Raw genomic sequence first — 23,785 nt, forward strand, 5'->3', positions numbered from 1 at the left:
GATGTTGTGAAAAAGACTAAAGGTGGTGAGTACATTGTCGGGCCAGAATTTTCAAAAGTGATTCATAATATTAAACTTCAGTATTTTTGGATTCCATGAATGAAATTTGGTATCTAGCAAATTGCGGCTATCCACTGATGATCAATTATATCGATTCCATAGAACTGATACTTAATTGCCATTAAATTAAAAGTTGGCTGATAATACATTTTCAGCATTACTGCCATCCTGATGTGCACATAGTTTAAGAACACTCACTGAGCGTTGTTAAGGTCACCTATGGTTTTGTGGTAAGGTTTTACCCTTGTGATGGTTAAGCTTTCATCAAAACACTTTAGGTGGAGACATAGAATCAGAGAACACTTTGGGTTGGAAGAGACCCTTAAAGGTACTCTAGTCCACTCCCCCTGCCAGTAAGCAGGAACATCTTCAACTAGAGCAAGTTGCTCAGAGCCATGTGACAATTATCCTTTCAGAGGTTAAAAACGATAGGTCAAAATAGGGTGCTAAATTGGTTATCAGTCAGCATGGAGGAACAGATCCACTGACGGGGCTAAAAGACTTATTCAAGTACAAAATCAGGAAAGAATCAGAGCGCTTCTGTGTTTGAGCCTTTTAGCTGTAGTGATCTAGAAGTAATTACATCCTCCTTGTATTTCTGTCTCTAAAAAGATCATCATACAGTATTTTAAGGACATAAAAAATGGGCGATAACTCTCTGAATATGGTTTTGAAAACTTCACGAGAGTGAAGTGCAAGTTGAAAGTCGGTTTTGCCAGTTGGTTGACTCACGCAGCATAATCCATCCACACATTGCATTATGCAATAGTGGCACCCAGTGGAGGCTGGAATTACAGCAAAGTTTCCGTTGCTGCTGGGTGAGGCTTGCCCAAAATCTACCCCGGGTTTAGGACTGCAGATGCTGATTCGGGAAAGTAGGCCTGTGAGGGTGAAAGCTATGCACAACTTAAGCATTCTCCTAAATACAGAACTCTTACTTGTCAACCAGATTTAATTTAAAAACTTTAGGTTATCTGAGCATTTATCTGTCTATTCACAAAAAAACTGGATAGTGGGAGGGCTTTTTCCTACAGGATAGACCCTCTGCTTTAGCTGTATTAGTTCAAAAACCGTAAGCAACATCTAATGTAAGAGCAGCATGGGGAGTGGAGGAAAAATGCCCTCTACTCCTGCTGCCCTGGAAGTACTGCTTGAATAATAACAGTATCAGCCTGAAAAACTTGGAGAGAAAGTAAGGAACAGTGTGTGTACATGGGGGCAAAGAGGAACAGAAGGAAAGCATGGCTCCTGATGCAGTCGCAGTCTGGGCCTGGACACAATAGTTTGAATAGGCTGTAAGGTGTACGAGAGGGGAGTGAGAACAGGAGGAATGCTAGATGTATGTCATGTAGGTGGGAAGGAAGTCTTTATGAAGCGTATTTTAATGTTAAACTTGGGTAATGCTAACAGTAGCACCACCAAAAATAAATGGACATTAATAATAAGCTGTAAGCAGATCAAACCCCTCAAAAAATGGGGTCCTTGTCATGTTACAGTGTGTGTGGAATAGCAGATTTCTCTAAAGAATACATGATTTACTATGAGGCTGGTCTATACACTTCTGTAGGGAATGAGGCTGTGTGTCTCATCTTCTGTTTATTGTTTTTTTCAGGAGTCATATATTGCAAATAGTAGTGGTGAAAGGGATTTAGAAATAACTGACTCGTAGTGTCAAAGAGAACTGAATGAATACTGTTCCTGATAATGTTCCTGCCTACCTAGTGCTGTTGAGCTCAGATTTCAGTTTGAGGTCGCATGCCTATTCAAGTGTCTGATAATATCAGAAAAGTGTCATTAATGAGGATGATGATCTGAGTTCCTAGAAAATTTTCATCTTTAACTAATTTAGTACCCTCTGCCCCTTTTTTTTCCATTATTTTAACATTTCATTGAAAGCACTGAATCCTTTGAATTTTGGCCATGCCAGAATTATTTTAGACCTGCAAGGAGAGGCTGGATGCAGAAAAGATGATCAGGTAACTGGGAGAATGACAAGTTGGACCAGTTTGTTTACTTATTCATTTTGGAATTGTTTTCATAGGTGCAAAAGTCCTTAGGCAGAAGAGGCTGCTTATTAAGTGCATGCTTTGTCACTGTTGCAGTACTATATTTTGGAAGTGATCCCATTAAGTCACCACCAGGATTTTCTGTTGATTAGGTTACTATTCAGTATAAGATACACTCTCATAATTTCTGGATAAATGACTGCTTGTTTTAATGATAATAGGTAGCATCATTACAATGGCATTTATCCAACCATTATGTGGTGGTAGGTAAGTAGATTTTTATCTTCGTTTTATAGCACAGGGTGTGAGAGCAAAATTAAATCACTCAAGAGTAAGAAGCTGCCTTAAATGTATGATGTGAACTTCATGGCTGATCCAAATATGATGTATTACTGTCTATGTTGAGGAAGGAACTGTAATGAAAGAGAAGCTGAATCAGATCTGTTAGAATAGGTTTGCTATTTATTTTTTAGCTAGATACTAGATTTGTTCTGAGCAGAATTATTAAAAGGCATAAGACACCTTTTCTGTTACTCACTAAAGATTGCTCCCATCTCATGCTGTATCCTGGAAGAACTGGGTTACAAGTCACAGGATCTCACCCAGGAAATACTCATGGATGAAGCCATATGTCTCCTGACTTCCTGTTAGAGAAATTTATTGCGTGTGTTTAAAGGCTGTTTAAAAATTGCTTTTACCCTTATTCAGAGGAGTATTGAAGACTTGTGCCTCAGGGAACTGGCAGTTTTGAATTTCCCAGCACATGGCACTTCTGTGCTGTTATGTCAGATTATGTTGAGAAGCAAACCCTGCACCCTTACTATACTGGCTTTGCCATGTAAATTTTATTGCAAACGATGTTGATGTTACTTTGAGTAAAAATTGTGTGCTGTTCCCGTTTGGTTCATCTTCCCCTCAAGGTTCTTAGAACATAAAAACCCACACTTGCATCTAATTTTTGCCACTTCTTTGCTAGAATGATTTCTGTCTTGTATGAACTAGTCAAAATGAAGAACTTGCTACAAAATGTATGAAGAAGGTAAGGCACCTAGGACCTAGGGCACTGGAGAAGGCATTAGGACATAGAAGTCGAATTAATCAGATGAAGACTTTCATCCTGAAAAAAGACAGGTAATTGGGATGTACTCATGTAATTACAATTGATTTTTCTCACAGAAAAAAAAAAGAAAAGACACAAAGTATGGCAATTGCTGAAATTGTTAATGGAAAAGGAAGTAATTTTGAGTAGAGATGACACTGGCTTTTTTCTTTCCTTTTCCCCCTTAGGTTTTTAAAGAAAGCTATGAGTGCTGACTTCTAATACTAAAAGGAAGCCAGTCAGGGTAAGCCTATACCAATAAATGGTATTTCAGAGTTGCAGGAAAAATAATAGGGAGAGATAGGAAGGGATATAACAAAGACCTCTTAAGTAACATGGATTAAGATTTACAATTGAATTAAGAAAGATCAGTTGTTCAAGCTCATTGAAAGATGACTGATATGGCTTTACACACACCCCCTTTTTTTTAAGCAGCATGGTTTGTGCCAGCTGTTCAGAACAGAAACAGGATTGCACTTTCCTTTAAAATCCTTCAGGCTTTGGAGTAGGTACTGCCTTGTATTTACCTTGGCCATTCATCTTGGTTTGTAACGACTTCTGTATTTTACATCTGGTTAATGGTGCTTTTCAGTAAGACAACCAAGGATATAATCCACAGGCAAATAAAAGCCTAGCCAATATCTCTGGTGCAGCTGGGCAACTAGTCCATATTGGCTAGCAATGGAGATGACAAAGAGACACCCTGCAGGCTTTGTGCATGAGTTGGGAAGCCATAGCATTCTGCTGTGGCAAGGACCATCTATAAGGTAGTTTGGATCTACTTTGCTGTAAAACTACCTTAGCTTAAGTGATGTGACTAATGAATCTACTGAGTTCATGGTGAACAGGTTTTTGGACCTGAGAAGATCTGAGTGGAAATCAACAGTTAAATAGAAGCAAATGTGTTGCTAAAATTCCCTGGATGCATGATAAAAAATACTTTGCAAAGCAGTTTTAAAAGTGTTTTAGAAAAAGACTTAAAAAAACCCTCTACATGGCTCTGCTGAAGTCTGAGTGCTGTTCTAAACATATATGTTCTCTTTGAGATCTGAATGTCAAATGTAAAATTTGTTCTCTAAAATTGTCAGCCAGTCACTGTAACTTCCAAGAATGATGTAACAGTGCCTGGAAAGAAAAGCAAGGTGGAAACTAATTTTAAACGTGTATTCAAGGGCAATATCATGTACATATGAAGGGTAACCTAGTTCTTTTGGGACTGTGAAGACACATCAGAGCTGCAGAGCAGGCACTGTGAGCAGAACATCTAGGTGTCTAGGCAGTCTGAGAGTACTTGTAACTGTAAAGACCTATAGTGAAATATGGGACAGTATGGGATGTGGAACAGTTCTTAGCTCAGCTAGGTCTTGATCTTGTGGAAGGACTTCACCGGGGAACAGTAAGACTTCTGTATGTCATATGATTAATGTGTCTGAATTGCAAGGCACATTTCACACATCTTGTGTGAAACTAAGCCTGTAGCATGCTCTTTGTTCATGGGAAGTGGTAAGAACAGTGGTTCTTAGCACACCAGAGACTCAGTTCAAGATGAAGTTTTGATCTTTACTAGAACATCTCTTCTTCCAAGATACATGTAGAAAGCAAAAGAAAATGTGTAAGAGATATTGGCCTGAACTTTTTGTTTGGAGGCTATTATCTAGTGATAAGCAAGAATAGAATGTATGGATTATTTTTAGGAATTATGTGCACTGATTATTCCTTTTCCGCCCAGGATCCTTGTTGGCTTTGCATGTGACATAATACATTTTTACTGAGTCTGGTTTTGTATGGCTTACCTTCTTCATCAGATGTCGGTCAAAGTAAATTTAAAAAATACACTAAATTTAGTGGGAGAGATGTAACACAGACTTTGAACTGGCTTTTTGCTACCAGTCTCTATCATTGCTTACAGCGCTAGCTCAGTCTTGTTGCAAGTTTCCCAAGGGTGAGAAGAATGTGACCAGGGCTCTACCTGCAGCCCAATGAAGCTAGACACAGCTGTACTGTGAGAGGTGGCTGAAAGAGCACCCAATCCTAATAGAAACATATTCAGTTATTTCTTCCTTTTGTTCTGTGTCAGCTGTAGAGCTGAAATATTGTAAAAATAGTTCCATTTTAATATTTTATTTACAATCTGAATTACTTTAAATTAGATTTCCAAGCAGATTACATTTATTCTGTTAGTGCTGTTGGAAAGGGAGAGGGCACTGTGGTCAGGGTTCAGGAGAGAATCCAGTACGCCACTATTTCATTCTAGTGTCTAGCAAGGCATTGTCCTTCAAAACAGCATTTTCTTTCTCCCAGACTCTTTGATCTTTAACAGAATTTGAATTCTTTCTAAAAGTTCAGTATACTTTGATCTAAAATTATGTTATTGGCTGCAAGGGTTCAGTAGTTATGATTTCAGTGTGACATGTTTATACCCCTGTTTTCTAGTGGTCATACTAAGTTTTTTTCTAGCTGTCCCATGATGTTATCTCTGCTTTCCCCTGAAAGAGAATAGAATAGGTCCTAATCTTGGGAGCCTCTCCTGGAGCCCAGAGAAGCCCTGTACCTGTCTGTGGAGAGCTGCAATGGCTGCTGTGTTATTTACAGATTGGCAGGTGGCAGAATGAAGCCTGATCATGTGAAATTTCTAGCCCAGACTTGGGCTTTACAGATGTGGCGGATTGGGTTGGTTTGGAATATGGAATGAGAGTTTTTACTGCTTATGTGAAGTGAAATGGGTATTATTGGGGAATTCTAATATTTAGTACCTGATAGTTGTTAGGTTCCTTCTGTCATAACATCTCTTGTGATTATTATTCTGAGTGAACAAACTGGCTCATAGATTAGGGACGCTATTAGAAAAACAGGCGATGACTGAATGACTCAATCAGAACAGTATTTGGGACTTCCTTCAACAACATGCTTATTTCCCCAGATCTATGCAGCTTCTTAGCTAAAATATGGCAAGTTCGGGTTTTATCTTTGACAGAACATAATGCTTACACGTTTTTCCCTCTAAAATAACCAGAGAAGATCCTGGGCTATTGAAGGTAGAATCTGCTCATTAGGTAAATACAATTTCAGTGAATTCTAACATGGTTTTCTGATGTGAGATCAGTTTATGAAAATAAGCCTGACTTGCAAATATGATTTTTGAATGGAAATTGGAACTGCCCTGGTATCAAAGTGCTATGTTTTGGCTATCTTTGCGTGCTGCAAAAATAATCTCTATTGAAAGTATAATGAGATTTGTGGGTTTTTTTCTTCCTTCAATGAAGCATTCAAACACTCGCTTAATTTTAAATATGTATATTTGTTATCCTCAATAAAGGATGCTTATTTATGTCAAGACCTAGTAAGGCAGCAAACAATATTGAGTAGAAGAAAAATAAAAAACCAGCTTGTAAAACTACTCCATTTTCACAGCCTTTTAGCATTGTCCTTCTTTCTTCTAACATAGAATCAATATAGCAACCCTATTTGACCAAAGAGCAGTACTGGGAGGTGTTAATGGAGAGAAAAACCTCTAAGGTCATCTACCTGATGGCTCATAGTAGACCTCTGACTGCTCATAAAGGTTCCATGCAAACAGCTGATCTTAAACTTGAATTTCTTATGCTTAAAGCAATTCTGAAATTATTTTATTGCCACTGCAGTCATAGAAATAGATCAATGTTTGTAGGAGACCCAAGGAGATTTTCCTAACTGTCAGATGAGGAATCTTAGGACCAAATAGCTTGAATCCGCTGCAGCCAGTAGAGTTCCATCAATTTTCATCAGATGAAAACTGCTACTTTTTTGAATTCTTGTTTGAATAAGGGTAGCAATTTCCTCTGTTGTTATTACAACACGAATGGACTCTTATTGAGTTGCTCACTAAAAGTTTTATAGCTAAAGTGCTGTGAGTGTTTTCGTTATAAATGGCCATCATAAAACTGTACAACTTGCTTGTAAAAATTCTCTGCCAATAAAAATCTGGCATGTACAAGGTTGGTTCTCGAGCTAATTTATTTAATTTATTAAAATAATTTAACAGCCATTGTGAAGTAATGAATTTAGCAAACAATTGTATTAAAGCTTGGTGCCTCATAGTGCTTTTCTTAAAAGCAACAAAAAGTTTTAGCAAGAACAATATAGGTGAAGCACTGAGTCAATTGTGGCAATTATATGAATTTAGACATAAAAACATTTTTCTGAACAAGTTGCTGTATATATTTAATACATTCTATTAGATAAATGTCCTACTGTTATGGTGCATTTAATTGGTGTACATATGGTTCAAATACTGTAGAGGCCTGGCATTTAAGAGACTGTATTTTTCAGGCTAAACCTACTGACAACGTTGAAATGAAAAATATTTGCAGGAAAATTGTTCTGTTTCTGAATGCATTTGCAGAATCTCATATTTAAAGTAACAGTTAAAAAAGCCACATCCTGTGCTATCTCGATTGCTTATTTACTCTCTCTGCCTTTCTAATGTAACTCTGCTTTCTGCTGTGGTGTTTTCATTGTCATATTTTGAGCATAGGGTAGAGTTACGTTTGTTTCTAACTTTGTGATACAGTGACCTGTTCAAGAATTTTACTGTGATGAGAAGAGGAAGTTGTATGTGAAATTACAGTAATAATAATAATAATAAGCTTTTGTATTAACTATTTAGCATAAACATGTTAAGGTTTGAAAGAATTGACTTAAACAGATCGAGAATTCTAGCATAAAGATTATCAGATACTTTTCCAGAGAGAAGTAAGACACTATGAAGAGTTAGATTAGCTGGTAATGACTGATTGGCTGTGACCTCCATGCTGCTCTTTTTGGATAGAGGCACTTTCTCATTATTGTAATAGATGAAGAGGGTCCTCTAAAAATGTGATGTCCATGGATTATTTTTTTTCTCATGAAGAGGTACACTAACAGACACTTCTTGAAAGTAAAATCCATGATGTCACGCCAAAACCTAAATGACATAAAGTAATCAAACATGTTGAAAGAGTGTTCTTGTTTTTAAATGCCAGGCACCAGGTGTTTGAGAATATGCCCTCATGCAATGAAGTGTCTATGACATTATTTATTTAAAACTAGATGATTGGAGCATGTTTTTTTCCAGTGAGCACAGCTCATTTTCTGGAGTGCCCTGCTATGCATAACCCTGGAGCCCCTGTTTGTTTATAGAAATAGTTAAGGTGTATGGTTTTTTTTTCTTTTTCTCAGACTATGATCCCCCAGGGTAAATAAAAATGAGGGCTATGTGGAAACTACTAATGTATGGTCTTTCCCTAGTTCAGACCTCAGGTCGCAGTACCTTGTTCAGCATTCTTATACAACATGACAGTTCCTCTCATCTTGTTGCTGAGTCTGTTTTGTGTCTGTGTGGCTTTATTTTAATGAAATTCAGACCCCAAACTATAATATATAAAACCTTATCCATTATTTAAAAGAAACAAGCATATACTTTCTGGAATTTGTAATGCAGATATCAAGAAAATCCTACAAATAGGAATAGATTCCTGCAAATTAAAAACAAGCCAGTATACTCAGACCTCCAAAATGTAGGGTAAAAAAATCTGAGAAACCGTTGGCTTCTGTCATGTGTCACATAACATGAAGAAGTTAATATCTAATTTTATCATATGTGAACACAAATACTTCTCCCCTATTCTTATATGCCCCTGAAATTACAGGTAACATATTCATTATTGTGATTGTCTTTTAACTGTGACAGAATAGGAAGAAGAGAAAGTAACCAATGCTGCGTACAAAGGCCATTGCAAATGCCTTTTTCTTCCCAAGCCACCATACTCATTTGTACTCAGTAGTTTTCCTTCTGGTTTATCAATGCACCCCAATTCTATAAACACCAACAGTGGTTGAGTACTGCAGGTGAATTCCTTTGCAGATCTCTTCTCCTTCTGCCCTTTGTAGCCACTCTGCAGCTACCACGTAGAATTGGGTGCATGTGAGGAGGAGATCAGGAAAACTGAACGAACCTTGGGTGGTTCACTTACATTTCTGGATAGTTTGAAGCAATGTAAGCTGTGATTTATGGGAGCAGGAATATGTGAGCTTCTAGACTATTAGCATTACAGTTCCTGGTTTCTATTGTCAACTACAGAAATAATACTTTTAAAGACTGTCTTACCCTTCATATCAGTCCTCAAAATTGAGGGTGTTCAAAGCCAGCTATTCCCTTATCCTTGAAACGAAGACAAGAGAGGTCTGGATGTTGATCTTATTGTATCAGATTTTGTCCATTCTTTCTGTAAAATGGCTTATTCTCTATTACCTCTTTGACAGACAGTTGTACTTTATATCTGCAACAAGCTTAGAGCATCTCTGAGTGCCAAAGAACTGACACTGTGAGGTAACTGCTTGACAGCTTTCCCTAGGTTTCGTAGGGAGAAAAGGTTTACATGCTATTTATCCTTAAACTCCTAGTCAGCCTAGAATAAGAAACTTGCTATTTCATCTTGCTCTGCAGTTTGTTTCTTCCTGCAGCATGGCTGCAAGGTTGCTGCTTAGGCATTGCCACTTTTAATGCATCCTTCAAGCTGATTAAGCCAGCTCCAGCTGTCTCCTTTTTTTTTTTTTTTTTTTTTTTGAGAGAGAGAGAGAGAGAGACCTACAACAAATACCTCTTCATTAGCTTGACCACATTCTGAAGGAGGGAAGTTTAAAAGGGAAGATTTAGCTGAAGTTGCAATGAACCAAAGCACCCATGCACAGCCAATTTAGATACAAAGCTAAGGTTACTGCCAGCAGTTTTAAAGCTACTGAGTTGGGAACCATTCAACCTTTATGAGCTCCACCGTTCTGTAGAGTATGCAATATGGCTTATAAATTAGGTCCCATAGCCACTGTTGTACAGCAGTAGTTATAAAAGTCATTGCAGTTTTGTCACTGGTCGCTGCTGCTGCCATGGAACTGCTGCAGTAGCTCTGCTTGGGATAGTATTTGTGGAAATTTTAATGGCATCACTCTATTAATATATCATCTCACTTTAAAAATAGCTGACCAGATCTTCATCTGGTATAAATCAGCACAAGTTCTCAGTTAGTGGAGCTAAGGCAGTTTTTATCTGCAGAGCACTTGGCAGGGCAACTATTCTAATATGAAAGATAATTTTGTGCAAGGTAGAGTACTTTTGTCCTTTTCCCTTCCTTTATTTCAATGTTGAAATTAAACAAGACTTACAGGCCTTCTACAGGTGTAGAATAAGTTAAAGAAGTTTGACATAGGATATATCTCAGCCTTGATGGTCAGGAATCCATTTCATGAATAACAAGCCATCAAAGTGACAGTATATGGATTCTGCTGGATGACATTTTCAATGGAGCTGCAGAATAGTGAAGTGACCTCATGGTCCAAGCAGTGGTCTGGGGAGTGAAGCAGATTGTGTTCAAAGTATGCTGAGCAGGGGATTCAAACATTTTCTGAATATGATAATTTTTCCACCCTCCTTCCCTCCCTCCCTCCTTCCTTCCTTTGTCTCCCTCTTCCTCATCCCATAAATTTTAATGTGTTTGGGGTTTTATCCAGCTATGCGTTTTTTATTTAGGCTGCTAATGTTCATGTCTTCACCTATATAGTTGACCTGTCCCAGCTTCAAGTTGAAGGTGCTAGTACACAGCATATGTGAAAGGGTAAAACAAACACAACTCTGATCTGTTAGTTCTTGACTGTTTGACGCAGCCTCTGCTTTTGAAATTCTTCTCTACTCTCCTGGAAGGTGGAGACAATTTTTAAGACGTGATCCCCTTTGTGATTTTGTTTCCATATTTGCTGCCTTACATCTGGATCTCAAAATCTCCCTTCCTCCATTTTTCCTTTAAAACTGCTTTGGAACCTGCTGGTGCTGCTTACCAGAAGCACCTAGTTGTGGGGTGATAATTTTATTCATGGATTTGACAGTGGGAAATCAGATGATAGCCTGTAAGACTTTCCAATCCCAGCAAGGTGATTTGGAGGATCAGTTTAGAGAAGGCAAAAAAACCCTTTGAGCAAGTTTACCAGTATATAGAGATCATCTGAATGTTAGAGCGGGCAAACAGGAATATTAGAGAAAGTCATAGTTTGAGAAAAGTCCTTCAACAGCATTTTATTCAAATGAAAACAGACATTATTAAAAAGAGTGCAATGAGTCTTGGTTCCTGGAGCAGCATGGAAAACCTGCCTTGAACCTCCTTGTGAAAAGTGGAGAGTTAAGATTGTTGTTGAGTGTAATATTTCAAATCATGAAGTCATTAATGCAATTTATCCCAAGTTCTGTGTTGGTATCTTTAACAGATGCTTAGTTTTATTTGGTATTTTTAGGAGGAAGAACAGGTATACTGAAGAAAGAAGGATGCCTGCCCCAGAACTCTATTCCTGTTGCAGGGAAAAAAAAAATACTTCCTTTCAGAAGACTTGATCTATGCAGTAAAGCAGTCACGCATTTATTTTGTCACTTAGATTAAGTTTCTATAACAGGGCTATGCTCATAAAGATGTTCCTGGCATTTTTCCAGTTATCAATATTGAAATATTAGTGATCAAGCATTTACTGAACACCATTCCTCAAATGCAGGGTCTCCACAGCATCTTGTTGCATTCATGGAGTTCATTTGTTTGCTTTATCTGGCTAACTGGTTCTTTTGTATTGCCAAGGTGATGAACAGATTTGACATTTAGCTGATTACTTCACCAAAATTAAACAGAAAACAGGGCAGCCATCCAAAGTTCCTTTCAGTGTGAAAGCTAATTATAAAAATGCTTTGAGCAGCAATTTCTTTTTGGATGTTAAAGTGCTTTTATTAGATTGTTCCCCTGTCATTTTAAAATTTATTGCTAGACACTTATAAGTGGGGTTGCCTGCTGAAGTAGAATTATTTTAATTTTTTTTCTATATTTCCGATGGAAGACAAAACCGTATAGAGCAAAGTTTAGGCTGAATTTGTTAGTGTTTTACATGATTCTGAATAGGAAGGAGAATAACTAGTGCTGACTTTCATGGATCCCAAATACGTATTTTATTTTTATGCTGAATAAAAACATATCCACTTCCATTTATGATTCAGCAAATCTCAATTTTTTAAAAAAATAATCATTTAGCAAATAAAAAAAATCAAATATGTAATTTGAAAGTTGAGTACATCCCTGTGTTGTTAAAAGCTTGTATTTTGTGGTGTAGATAGAAACAACCAGTGGTGATAGAAAAATCTAACCATGTGCTTGTACCTGTCTTTCATAAGCCATTACTTGTTCTGAAATAGTATAAAACTACTCTAAAGTAATTTTGTTGAGGTCATTGAAAAAGAGTTGGCCAAGTGAATTTTAACCTGTAAATTTAGAGCTGAAGAGTGCTGTATCCTGTTACAAGGTCTTACAAGAAGTTTCTGGTGAGGTATTTTTTGAATGCATTGGAATATATTTAACTTTTTATACTGACTGTTGTTATTAGCATCCTTCGGACCCCAGACAAGGTGTGATCTAGGGAGGTTTCAAGGTGACAAAGTTGGGGGGTTTTGCATATAGTGTCTAACACACTTTGGCTACTAAATCATCTTGTGAGGATATATATTAATTCTTGACACTGAGATCTATTAATATACCTTGAAGCCAAGTGAATTATGTGAATCTGCTGTTTCAAGCTGTAGAATTCTGCCATAACTAGGAGGAAATATTTTGCTATAGGTAGATTAATGTTGAAAGCTTGTCAAGAAAAAGTTTAATGTTGAAAATTTATTCTTCCTCTTCTTGCCAGTACTTGAGCTTCTATACTAAATCCCATTTATAATATGAGGAAAAATAGAGATATAATTTCTTTTGTATTTATCTATGTTATTAGAGTTCCAATGATATAGTCTATTGCCTATTAAAAAGTGCATCCCAATGAATGATCTTCCAGAGGGTAATTTTTGCTCCCATCCATCTGAGAGCTTTTCTTGTAAAATACAGTAACTGTCAGTGCTTATAAAATAATCTAATTCATGCCCATTGCAGGATAAGTAGTTAAGATAACTTAACATTCTGTATTAATAAATAACAAAAACGTGACTATGAGATCTGCTAAATACCCTTTCTGGAGATAATGGATAGTCCTTAATATGCATGTTCTGAGGAAGCTTTGAATAGAGAGAGAATGTGGTCTGAACAACAGACCTAAGAAAGAGTCTTGGTGAGTGCACAACAGAAATGTGGGTTGTTTTTTGTTTGACTGTTAAAGTGTATTTCAGTTCTAAGCCTTCATAACGCTTCTTTGGATCTATATAGTGTCCAAACATACAAGGCAATTGACCCCACACTGTTTTGGAACTTCAAATAAATAAATAAAGGCCAGTTTTTAAAACAGTTATTCAAGTTTCTAAAAGCTCTGGTCATTTGTAATCTGTCCCTGTAGTTACATTAGTTTTATTCATGTAAAGATTTTAATTAGTGAATTTATGTGAATTTGACACAAACATGTCCATAATTGATTACATAAATCTTCATGCTTGGTGCCCTCTAAGCACATCAACATGTGATGAGTTATTCAGGGTAGGTTAAACAGGGGGAGAAACATAGTCTTGTTAATTTGAAAGTTCACAGGTTATGTCCTTGTCTACAGAGAATCTTCTTTTGCTGGGTTTGGTTGTTTACAGATGATCATTTTGGCAGTTTAAGCTAACCCAGTGGCTATGCTCTGTTGCAGTCTTACATTGTGTCAGTGGGTCTCCTGTAATCCAGGGCAAGGTGTGCATACACATGATGTATCTGCCTAAACTGTGTAAGGAATGATTTTAGAACACTTAAAACGCTCTAAAAGCATAAAGCTATGTACGTTTTACTAATTTTTCTGTTTTTCTTCCAAGTAAGGAAGTGATATATTAACCTAGCTTTAATATGAGAGCTGTGCAAACTCATCAGGTGCAGTTTGGCCAGGGTCTCTCCTTATTAAGGAGATCCTTATTTTTTGATCCTGAATTGGCTTTGTGACAAGTTCAGAAAAAAGTAGCAAAAAAAAGTCTGTGAAGAACTGACTGCATACTCAGGCTCAAGTCTCCCAGTGGGACACACTCAGACAGGAGCTTATGAGACTGGCATAGTAGCAGTTAGCATTTGCTTATCAGAGCTTATTTTTGGACTAATATTTAACTTGAGTGTCTGTCAGAAAAGACTTGTTTGTTTGACAAAAATAAATTCAGCAGAAACATTAAGGGAGAAGGAAATGAGAGACTTTTTGCTGGTCGGCAAGCTTCTGTGCTGAACTAATTTGTATCTGCTAAACTGAAACTTCTTATGTCATAAATGCCACCAGTTTAAGTAATTTTTGAAAATAAAACCAATAGTTTAGCCACAGCCAAGAAAAGAGAACTGTAAATGCAAACCCATCTTTGACTGCAAAAGTATTTCCTGGAGTATTTCCAACCTATACCTGTTGTTTTTCCATAGGTTGATGGGATACTGTGCCTGGCTGACATTCTTACTGATAACAGCCATTCTGAAGCTACTCATGCAGAAGCAGCAGCAGTAATTGCACAGATCACATCTCCACATCTCACGTTCACTCAGCATCTTAGCAGCTTTCTGGAAAATATGGAAGAAATTGTAACAGCACTTGTCAGTAAGTTCTTTATGGGACTTCTTAGTCTTTCCAGTTAAAGTAACAGGTTGGGGGAGGACTCTCATTAGAAATATTCCCTAAATAATGTTTGCCATTCTTTCCTTAACAGATAAAAAACTCAGTCATTTTTAATTCTGAATCAGAGCATTCTGCAATTACATAATATTTTTTACTCCAGTCCATATTTGAATAGAATTTATGTACATTTGTCAAAATAGTATCTGTGTGAAATTTTCCCATAAGAACCACAGGAAAGACTCAGCACTTGTCCGATGTTTGTAAAAGAGCAGTTTTTAATAGTTGCTAACCTTTATGCCTGTTTTATTTTCTAAACTTGCTAGAACTCAAACTCACCACTGCATCTACATTTGTATGATACTTCAGAGGAAAAGTACAGTATAGTATGATCTATGGGCATTGTTACAAGAAAATAAAAGATCTGTCTTTCCTGCCTAGGCCTCTGATCCAGGGTGAAATGAGGAAAAGGTAACAGCAAGCTTTTCCTTAACCTAGGTCAGTGTGGACATTTCAGAAAAATAAGATTTCTTATTACTTTGTAAAGAGAGGAATATCTTATTTCTGGCACCATGCTCCATCCTTCTCAAATACCAGAAGCTTTCAGTCAATCATGCTCTTCCTCTCTCTGATCTGGAAATTCAGTTTCCCAAAGCTTCATGTCAGAAAGTACAGTTTGGGTCATTTAGTTTGATTTCTTAGGTATAACAGATCAATACATCTAGATGTTTCTCTACTGAGCCCAATGTTTACAGTTAAACTAGAGTACTTCAATTTCCATGCACGTTTCTGGGGGGTTTTTTGGGTGATTTGTGTGTGTTTGTTTGTTTGTTTGTTTGTTTGTTTTGTGGTTTGTTTTTTTTTTTTTATTTGTTCTGTTAACAAAACAAAAACCAGAACAGAGTACAGTAGTGCTAGTGCTTGAGGATTATGCAGTGGCTGGAAGTTATTTGAGAAATATTTAAGCATTTTTTGATATGCCCAAACAGAACTAGTGCTGCAGAAATCAAGGATACAATTTATTCCTGATGACCAGACTTTTTTGCAAGAGATGGTGAAGGTTCTACCCTGAACCTGCCCTGAATCCAGTGGGTGGAATTAACCTGTGCTGAGCTTGGTTCCGCTGTAGCTAGACTGCTAGAGGCATCTGACCTGACTTATTTAAGATGATTTTCGGGTTATTACACTGTACCACAATCAAGGTACAATCTGAACAGCCTATCCAGCAGATATTAGCGGGTGGAATATTTCCTCAGTTGTCACTGTTTAGGTTGGACAGGAATTTTACTAGTATATACTCTGCCCAAGAAATGTGAGCATTAAAAATAGAACATGTATAACTATGGAAAAGCCATTTCAGTAATCATACACCAGTTTCCTTGTAATATTTATAACTCAGTAATTGAATTACTGTAATATGTTTAATTTTTAAATCATTCTGAAATCCAATTACCAGGTGATTCAGATCTTAGTTAAAATACATGTGTGCAAGGAATTAAAAGGTAGCTGTGTCTTCAGCACTTATTGAAGCTGGAAAATATGCAGGATGATCTTTGAGTACAGAGAAATAGATTTAGAGATAGGCAACTTGTATACATATCTTGTTCTAAAGAATAGGATATATAGCAGAATTATTCTTTTATGGGTCAGTTACTGTTGGCCTTCTGCCTCCTGTATTTAATTTTATTTAGATATCAAGCTTTATGTTGAACAACATTCAGTGCAATATTCCCTGTAGAATGGGATACTAGGTAGACCATTTCATTAATTAGATGAATGTTAGAAACACTTGGTGTCTAGGTTGGTATTTGCCATCTTTCCCTTCTGTTGTGGTTCAAATGAAGGTGCTTAACATTCATATCACTTATAAAGCACCCTAACAATGTGACATATACCCAGGTGGCCAAGAAGGCCAACAGCACCCTGGCTTGTATCAGAAACAGTGTGGCCAGCAGGACAAGCAAAGTGATCGTCCCCTTGTACTCATCAGGGGTGAGGCCACACCTCAAATCCTGTGTTCAGTTTTGGGCCTCTCACTTCAAGAGGGACATAGAGGTGCTGGAGCATGTCCAGAGAAGGGTGATGAAGCTGGTGAAGGGTCTGGAGCACAAGTCTTATGAGGAACAGCTGAGGGAGCTGGGGTTGTTTAATCTGGAGAGGAAGAGACTCAGGGGGATCTTATTGCTCTCCACAACTACCTGAAAGGAGGGCGGGCAGGTCTTTTCTCCCAGAGAGCAAATAGCAGGACCAGCGGGAATGTCCTCAAGTTGTGCCAGGGGAGGTTTAGATTGGATATTAGGAAAAACTTGTGTGCTGGAAAGGCGGTCAAGCATTGGAACAGGCTGCCCAGAGAGGTGGTTGAGTCACCATCCCTGGAGGTGTTTAAAACGTGTAGATGTGGTGTTTAGGGACACGGTTTCATGGTGGACTTGGCAGTCCTGGGTTAACAGTTGGACTCAATGATCTTATATCTTTTCCAATCTAAATGATTCTATGATATTCTATAATTGACAAAATTAACATGATTTTGTTTTTTTATCTTCATGATTGTGAACTTAATCTTAGGTTCTAAACTTACTAATGGAAGTTGCAGATGCTTAAATATTGCTTTGAAACGTCTAACCATGTTTTTTTGCAATGAGGGAATGACTTTTATTCAACTTAGATTCTGCATTCCTAGAACTGTGCCAAGAAGCCTCATCTGGTGAAGTTTTCCTGCTGGCTTCAGCAGCTCTTGCTAATATTACTTTCTTTGATACCATGGCTTGTGAAATATTGCTCCAGTTAAATGCAATGAAGATTCTTCTAGCAGCATGTTCAGACAAACACATAGTGGATACTCCATATTCCCGAGATCAGGTGAGCAGTTTCTCAGCATGATGCTGCCTGAGCACATTTGTGTAAAAATCAACGTTTCAGCTCTATGTCTGTTTTGACATAGTCAAAACTAAGTTGCTTTCATGTCTTCTGTTCTTGTTTTTTTTTCAATATATGGCTCGCTCTTTATCTGCTTCTGTTCCTTTTTTATTATAAGCGTTATGAAATATGACAGCTTTTAATGTGTGTGTGTGTGTGGAAGGCAAAATTCTATATTTCTAAGATACTGGAAATTTTTTCATCATGAAGATGGCCAAACAATGACACAGAGGCACAGAGAGGCTGTGGGATCTCCATCTTTGGAGGTATTCAGAACTTGACTGGACAGAGCTTTGAGGCAAATAAGATATATATGGGCACTGCAACCTAAATATACAATTGTCAGTTCAAAGATGAATTAGCTCCAAAAGCTGAATAAGGATCTGATTCTCAGCCCATTGACGTCGGTGGGCTTTGGATCAAGTCCTAACTGCATGGTAGATGGTTTGCAAGTTTTACTGGCAAATACTGCTGATGTACTTTTGCATTTCCTTTTCTTTTTCACCATTTTTTTAGTAAAGAGACACAGAAAATTAAAAGGTCTGTGCTAATGCACGGATGAAGTCAGAGGAAATTCTTTTTTTCCTTTCAGGTACTGTCATGCAATAGGGTACTGCAGAGGCACTGCGTATTTTGCACCTCAGTGATTAATTTTGCCTTGACAGAGTAACAAGTATGAGGCTTGAGGGTTTCAGTAATTATTACTAGGGGATGGAGGTTGCTAGTCAGCTTGGTTAGCCTACTTCTGCTTATGAGACCTTGTGAATATAACTAAAAGTCCATAATTCAGGCCTCACAAGCCCATCCATCCCCTTCCCACCTCTGAAGTAGCCAAAACATGATTTATGATAGACTTGGGATCTGCACTGCCACACAAAACTCTGTGTACCCTTCAACAGAAGCCATGCCATGGAAATCAAGGCACAAGTGACCTTAGAAACTGCTTATTGGTGTTCTGGAGAGGTTACTAGGGTTGCTTTAAATTATATGAATAGCACTCAGTAGTTTTAACAGCTCAGAATTGTTTATGAAAAGATGGAGTTAAGCCATGATTACTATATTGCTCTCTGGGCAAAGTCAAGGACATTAGCTGTGGTGTTTGACACAGCTGTATACTATTATTGCATATGAACAATTCTTCATGTTCTTTTTTTTCATTTTTCCTATGCACTCTCATAGTTTTGATTTCCTTACTTATTTATGCCCTGATCTTAATTCTGCTGTCAGCTGTGAGTTTGTAGTTCACACTGTGGGTAGCATAGCAAGCCCCTTCTTTGTGTGAGGAAGGCAAAAATTTAAAGAAGCACGTATTACTTAGTTACATAACAGACTAGTTCCAGGCCTTTTGCAGCTTGCAGGACATCTGATTAGCTAGAGGAACAGAGAACTGAATGGTTCCTTCCAAGAATTCAGGAGATTTCATCCCCAATAACCACTTACATTCCTTCTTGGAATGATAAACTAGATTAGGAAGGTGTGATGTTTTCTGTAGTTTGCTGTGGTAAGTGTATGAGCTGAGTAAGTTTCCTTGTTATTTCTTCAGCAAAGATGATTATAAAATCCTACCTTATGTTCTTCTGTTACTGTGCACCTGATGTTCATGTGGAATCTGAGTACTGCTCATCTTGTCTTTAAGAACTGTCATTGTTGCTTGTCAAGCAGTTTTGGTAATGCACCAGCCTTAAGAGAAGCCTTCCTTTAAATTCCTGAACAAGTATGTGTTTGAGTGGATCGCTTACCTTTCAAAAGTGTAGTTCTTTCTGTGTTATATTGGGGTGGGGTGAGGGTTTCTGCCTATTATGACAGTTTTATGGAATATTTTGCTTTTTAATTGCTCTGTGCCTAGTTGTTGCAATGAGGAAAACACTCATCTAGAGAGGAAAGCAACACTACAATACTATATTTTATAAAGGTATTCTAAATTGCCATTTTGGCTTAATTCCTTTTAGGTACATAATGTAGTTACTAACTTTTCCCATTATATATATTATTATGTCCCAGGCAGTAAACATTTGCCTAAAGACATGTAGATTAAAGTTGAGTAGGTTTGGAAACTTTTTGATTCAAGGTTTTATTTTGGAATATGCAACTACTGTGAAATATGTTTTTATGGACTAATGTCCATTCTGAATAATCAAGTCATCCTGGCCAGTAAAATGGATGAATTAAATTAAGCTATACTAAATGTTGAAACAATTAAACAAAGTAAGAATATGATTCATAGCAAATACAACAAAATATGGTCTAACTATCATAAAAAGTTATAAAAGAGCCCCTCAAACTTAAATGTCCTGTTTTTTATACAAAGCTTTAACACAATTATCCTATAGAAAGCTACCCAGTCATTCTAAATACATTACTATTTTAGCATTATGGCTGATTTAAGAAAATTGTAATTTGCTAAAATAGATTGAAGCATGCTCACTGTAAGCCAAAAATGGAAGAATGGTGGCTGAAATGCAAGAAAGGAGCATTGAGTTTTGTTTTCATTTGTGCCATTTTATCTCATCTTGAAGTCACAGTATGTCCTTCTATACAGCCTTTCTAAGGACAGCTAGCACTGATTAGTTATCACCCTCCATGATGGTATAAATAAATAAAGTTCTGCCCAGGAGTTGGTGTCAGATGCATTGTGTTGCCCACAGAAAGTATTTTCCTGCTCGAGCATGTCTAAAAGTATTCTGTCTTTTGACTTCTGAAAAGCTTTTGTGTGCAAATAATAAAACTTCCTGTCTTCACTATCTGAAAAGCAACCTCCTTTCTTTTTCATTTCCCAGGCAATGTTAGATTAGGTCAGGTAAGATATCTGCAACTGGGTGCTGGATTTAATGATAAACAAGATGATCATTGTCCATTTTATTGAAGCATGTATTGCTTCTGTAACCATCCACATTACATTGAGATTGCTTAGTTTTATAGCACGATACTTTGTATAACAGTTGTCAGATAAAGCGATTATTTCCAGATACTTTAGCCTCTAGTTTTGGATCAAGATGGATATTGATGTGCTGTGGTTTTTTTCTTTCTGCCGATACTTATTTTCTGGGTAGCAGATTTTTTACTTCAAAGTGGTATGAAAATATCCTTTCAGAAGGGTTCATGCCTAAGTTCAGCAGTGTGATGTATACAGTCAGATATCTTAATGGAGTTTAAGCACTGTCAGAAAAAGGATTTAGCCAGAACTCTTATCATTCAGGGCCTTCTTGACTTTAACCATCATCTTAGACTCTACATAGAAAAATATGAAATATGCATGCCTGTGCACAGTATGTTTGCACAGTATGTTTATGTATAATAATTTTTTTCTCTCTGCATTCCCACTTGTCTCTTCAGTGTTGCTAGTATTCTCACCTTACCTGTGAAGTTGTGGAGGTATAGTCTAACAGCTTCTGATCTTCTGTTATTCAGGCAGACAAAGAATTAATGTGCATTGAACACATCAATTTTAAAGTGGTTATTTCTAGGTCTAAAATCAGTGAATTATGCTTCAAAAAAGTTTGAGGTGCAGGAGGGCTTTTAAGTTGGAAGGAGAAAATGGAAATGGTAGCTGCTTCTTTTCTGCTAAATTCCTGTTTTCTTGGTGTTAGGGAGATGCTACAGGCTCTGAAGCTGAGACCTTCTGTCTCATTTAAGATCTGAAATCCTTAATACTATTCTTCTTCTAGGTTCCATACTCTTTTCTCTGCTTTTCCATTTTTTTTCAGGGCATTTGCGTTTTCCTTTTTTGCCTTTCCCTCCTTTTTTTTCTTACCTGGGAGACTCTAGGATCAAAAGGAGAGCAGAGACAGATGTTCCTTTAACATAAAGAATGTTTCATTTTTAAATGTTGCCCAACACCCAGTGAAAGACTTAGAAATGCTTTTAACGAGAAGAATATTAACAGGTCTTTTAGACTTCTTTTGAAAATCCCTGCCTGGATGAAAGGGACCTGCAGTACTACTTCTTAATCTGAGTTTCTTGAATACTGGCAAATTTAATACTCCTTGCCAACTGTTGCTGGCAACTCCAACAACTTGTCAGGACGACTGTGGGATTCCTGACTGCATTTTGTTAAATTGCTGCCCCATATGTATGGAAGCCCATGTGGACTAACACGAACAGGGAGCCTGAAGCAGTTTGAGCACTGCAGCCCATGTTAGGTGCCTGTCTTCCTTACATCTGACAAGAAGTATTAGACAATATCATGCTGGCCAGGGGGAAAGCAGTTGTGGAGGAGCCCTTATTGTTGCTTTTTAAAGCTCTCTTCTTGGAGCGAAAGAAGTATGGAAGGGGGAGCTCCCTCTCCCAGTTGGACCAGAAGAGGAATCCCCTTCCACTGCTGAGCTATCAGCTGGTCTTTCCCAGAGAAGAAATGCACGTGGTACCCTGGGACTCAGTCACATAAGACATGTTACATAATCAGCCAGTGACAGGGTTACGAGCAAAGCTTCGTGGTCTGCCTTCAGTAGGCCTAAGTTTCCTGTCTTAATTCTTGAAAATTATTTTCAAGATCAGCTGTAAGTGATATTTAACAGCCCCAGGTGGTTCAACTGCTTGCTCACACATCCCTTCTGTAGTTCTCACTTTTGTACATTTACCCACTGTTGGTAAAAATGCAACACAAAGCCTTTACATAAGGAGAACTAGGTCATTAAATGGTATCTGCACAGTTTTCTTGCACAGGTCTCCATTAATATCCAGCTCTGATGTTAGTATAATGATGACTAGACGTGGGGTTAGAATTGCCTTCCCTCTCAGTGTTCTGTTTTGAACTGTGGTTGGTAAACTGTACACTAATATTGTGTGATCCTTTCCAGTATTGACTAGATCACACTGAGAAAGCATGTTTTCAACCAATATAGCTAAAAAAAGAGATGATATATTATATAATTATTTGAAAAACCTTAAGTAATAAAACAAGAAACAAGACTGCCAGTAACAGATGAAAAAATTAAAATTAGACCAAAAGTCACATGACTATCTGAATTTTAACCATGCTATTATATCATTGATATCCCAATTAGTTTTCTGCTAAGACTGTAATCGCTTCCCTGATGTCCTTTCTTTCTTTTTAACTGGTTATCTCTGTCTTTGTGTATACATTTGAACAATATAAAAATATAAGTAACAGTATTGACTGGCATATTTGATCAATGTTATGGATTGTTAAATCTCAGGGGTCCAACACAGACTCTTCCTCTTAAACACTAATTTTTTTTTGATACAAAATGCCTGCTTAGTTACAATTCTGCCTTTCACATTTAGATTTGATGCAGGATAAAACAATGTGATCCAACTTGAAAATCAAGAGGTTCAATTGGAAGAGTAAAATATCAGCTCAGTTGAAGAACTTTGCTATTTTTTGCTAGCTTAGTGTGGTGAGGTTTTCGTTCCTGGGATCAATTCCTAACATTGCTCCTGCTTTGAATTTGAAGAAGTGGTTTAACTTCTCTGCATTTTTGTTTCATCATCTGTAAAGTTGGGCAGACATTTCACTTACTTGGTGTAAAGTCTCTTTAGAGGAAACATGCTATGTCAGCACAATTCATTGCAGTTTTTATTTCCTGCCCTTGCCTGCCACGTTCACAGGACAATCAGGCTGGTGCCAGGCTGTTTACTGCAGAAACTATAAACAAGAGACTTTGCTGCAGGTTGTATCAATCATAAAGGTGTAAGTCAGAGACTGTTATGTATGCATTTTGCTGCATTTGTTGTCTTTTTGCCTTCAGTCCTTCAGAAAATGAGATAGCAGATTTTAAACAGCCTCTGAGGTTTGCCACTGATCTTTTTTTTCCAAACAGTATCCCTGCCTAGGTGAAAGTTGTGATTTCAGTCGCGGTTCTGAGCACGTGAGCTCATAAATAGTGTTCCTAGGGATCACAGTTTCTTGTTTCTTTTTCCTCTGCAACTAGAAAACTATTACCTTCTAGGAAGGCACCAGAAATTACTTGCTGACCACTCTGCTTGACTTAGTGGCAGACGAGCTGGTTCTTTGCAATTTCTGCCTCCTCTTAAATGTAAAAATTGTTTCCCACATACTCAAACCCTGATTCCAGTTAGACTAGCTAGGCAAACAAAGCTGTTTCCTACAACTGTGCATTGTCTTAGGCGAAGTTGTGCGTCTTAGGTGGCTTTAGTTGGTTGAGTC

General features: G+C 37.5%; 1 protein-coding gene across 7 annotated transcripts in view; it reads left to right on the forward strand.

Moving 5' to 3' along the window:
* Positions 1 to 23,785, forward strand: part of INSC (INSC spindle orientation adaptor protein) — a 138,385-nt gene that overhangs the window by 102,092 nt on the left and 12,508 nt on the right. For all 7 annotated transcript variants that reach the window (XM_055722840.1, XM_027810522.2, XM_027810523.2 and 4 more), the window contains 2 exons: positions 14,556 to 14,727; positions 17,423 to 17,601. In XM_055722840.1, coding sequence (XP_055578815.1) covers positions 14,556 to 14,727; positions 17,423 to 17,601 — 351 coding nt within the window. The remainder of the gene's footprint in view (positions 1 to 14,555; positions 14,728 to 17,422; positions 17,602 to 23,785) is intronic.

The sequence above is a fragment of the Falco cherrug genome, chromosome 10, assembly GCF_023634085.1.
Source record: "Falco cherrug isolate bFalChe1 chromosome 10, bFalChe1.pri, whole genome shotgun sequence".
Lineage (NCBI taxonomy): Eukaryota > Metazoa > Chordata > Aves > Falconiformes > Falconidae > Falco > Falco cherrug.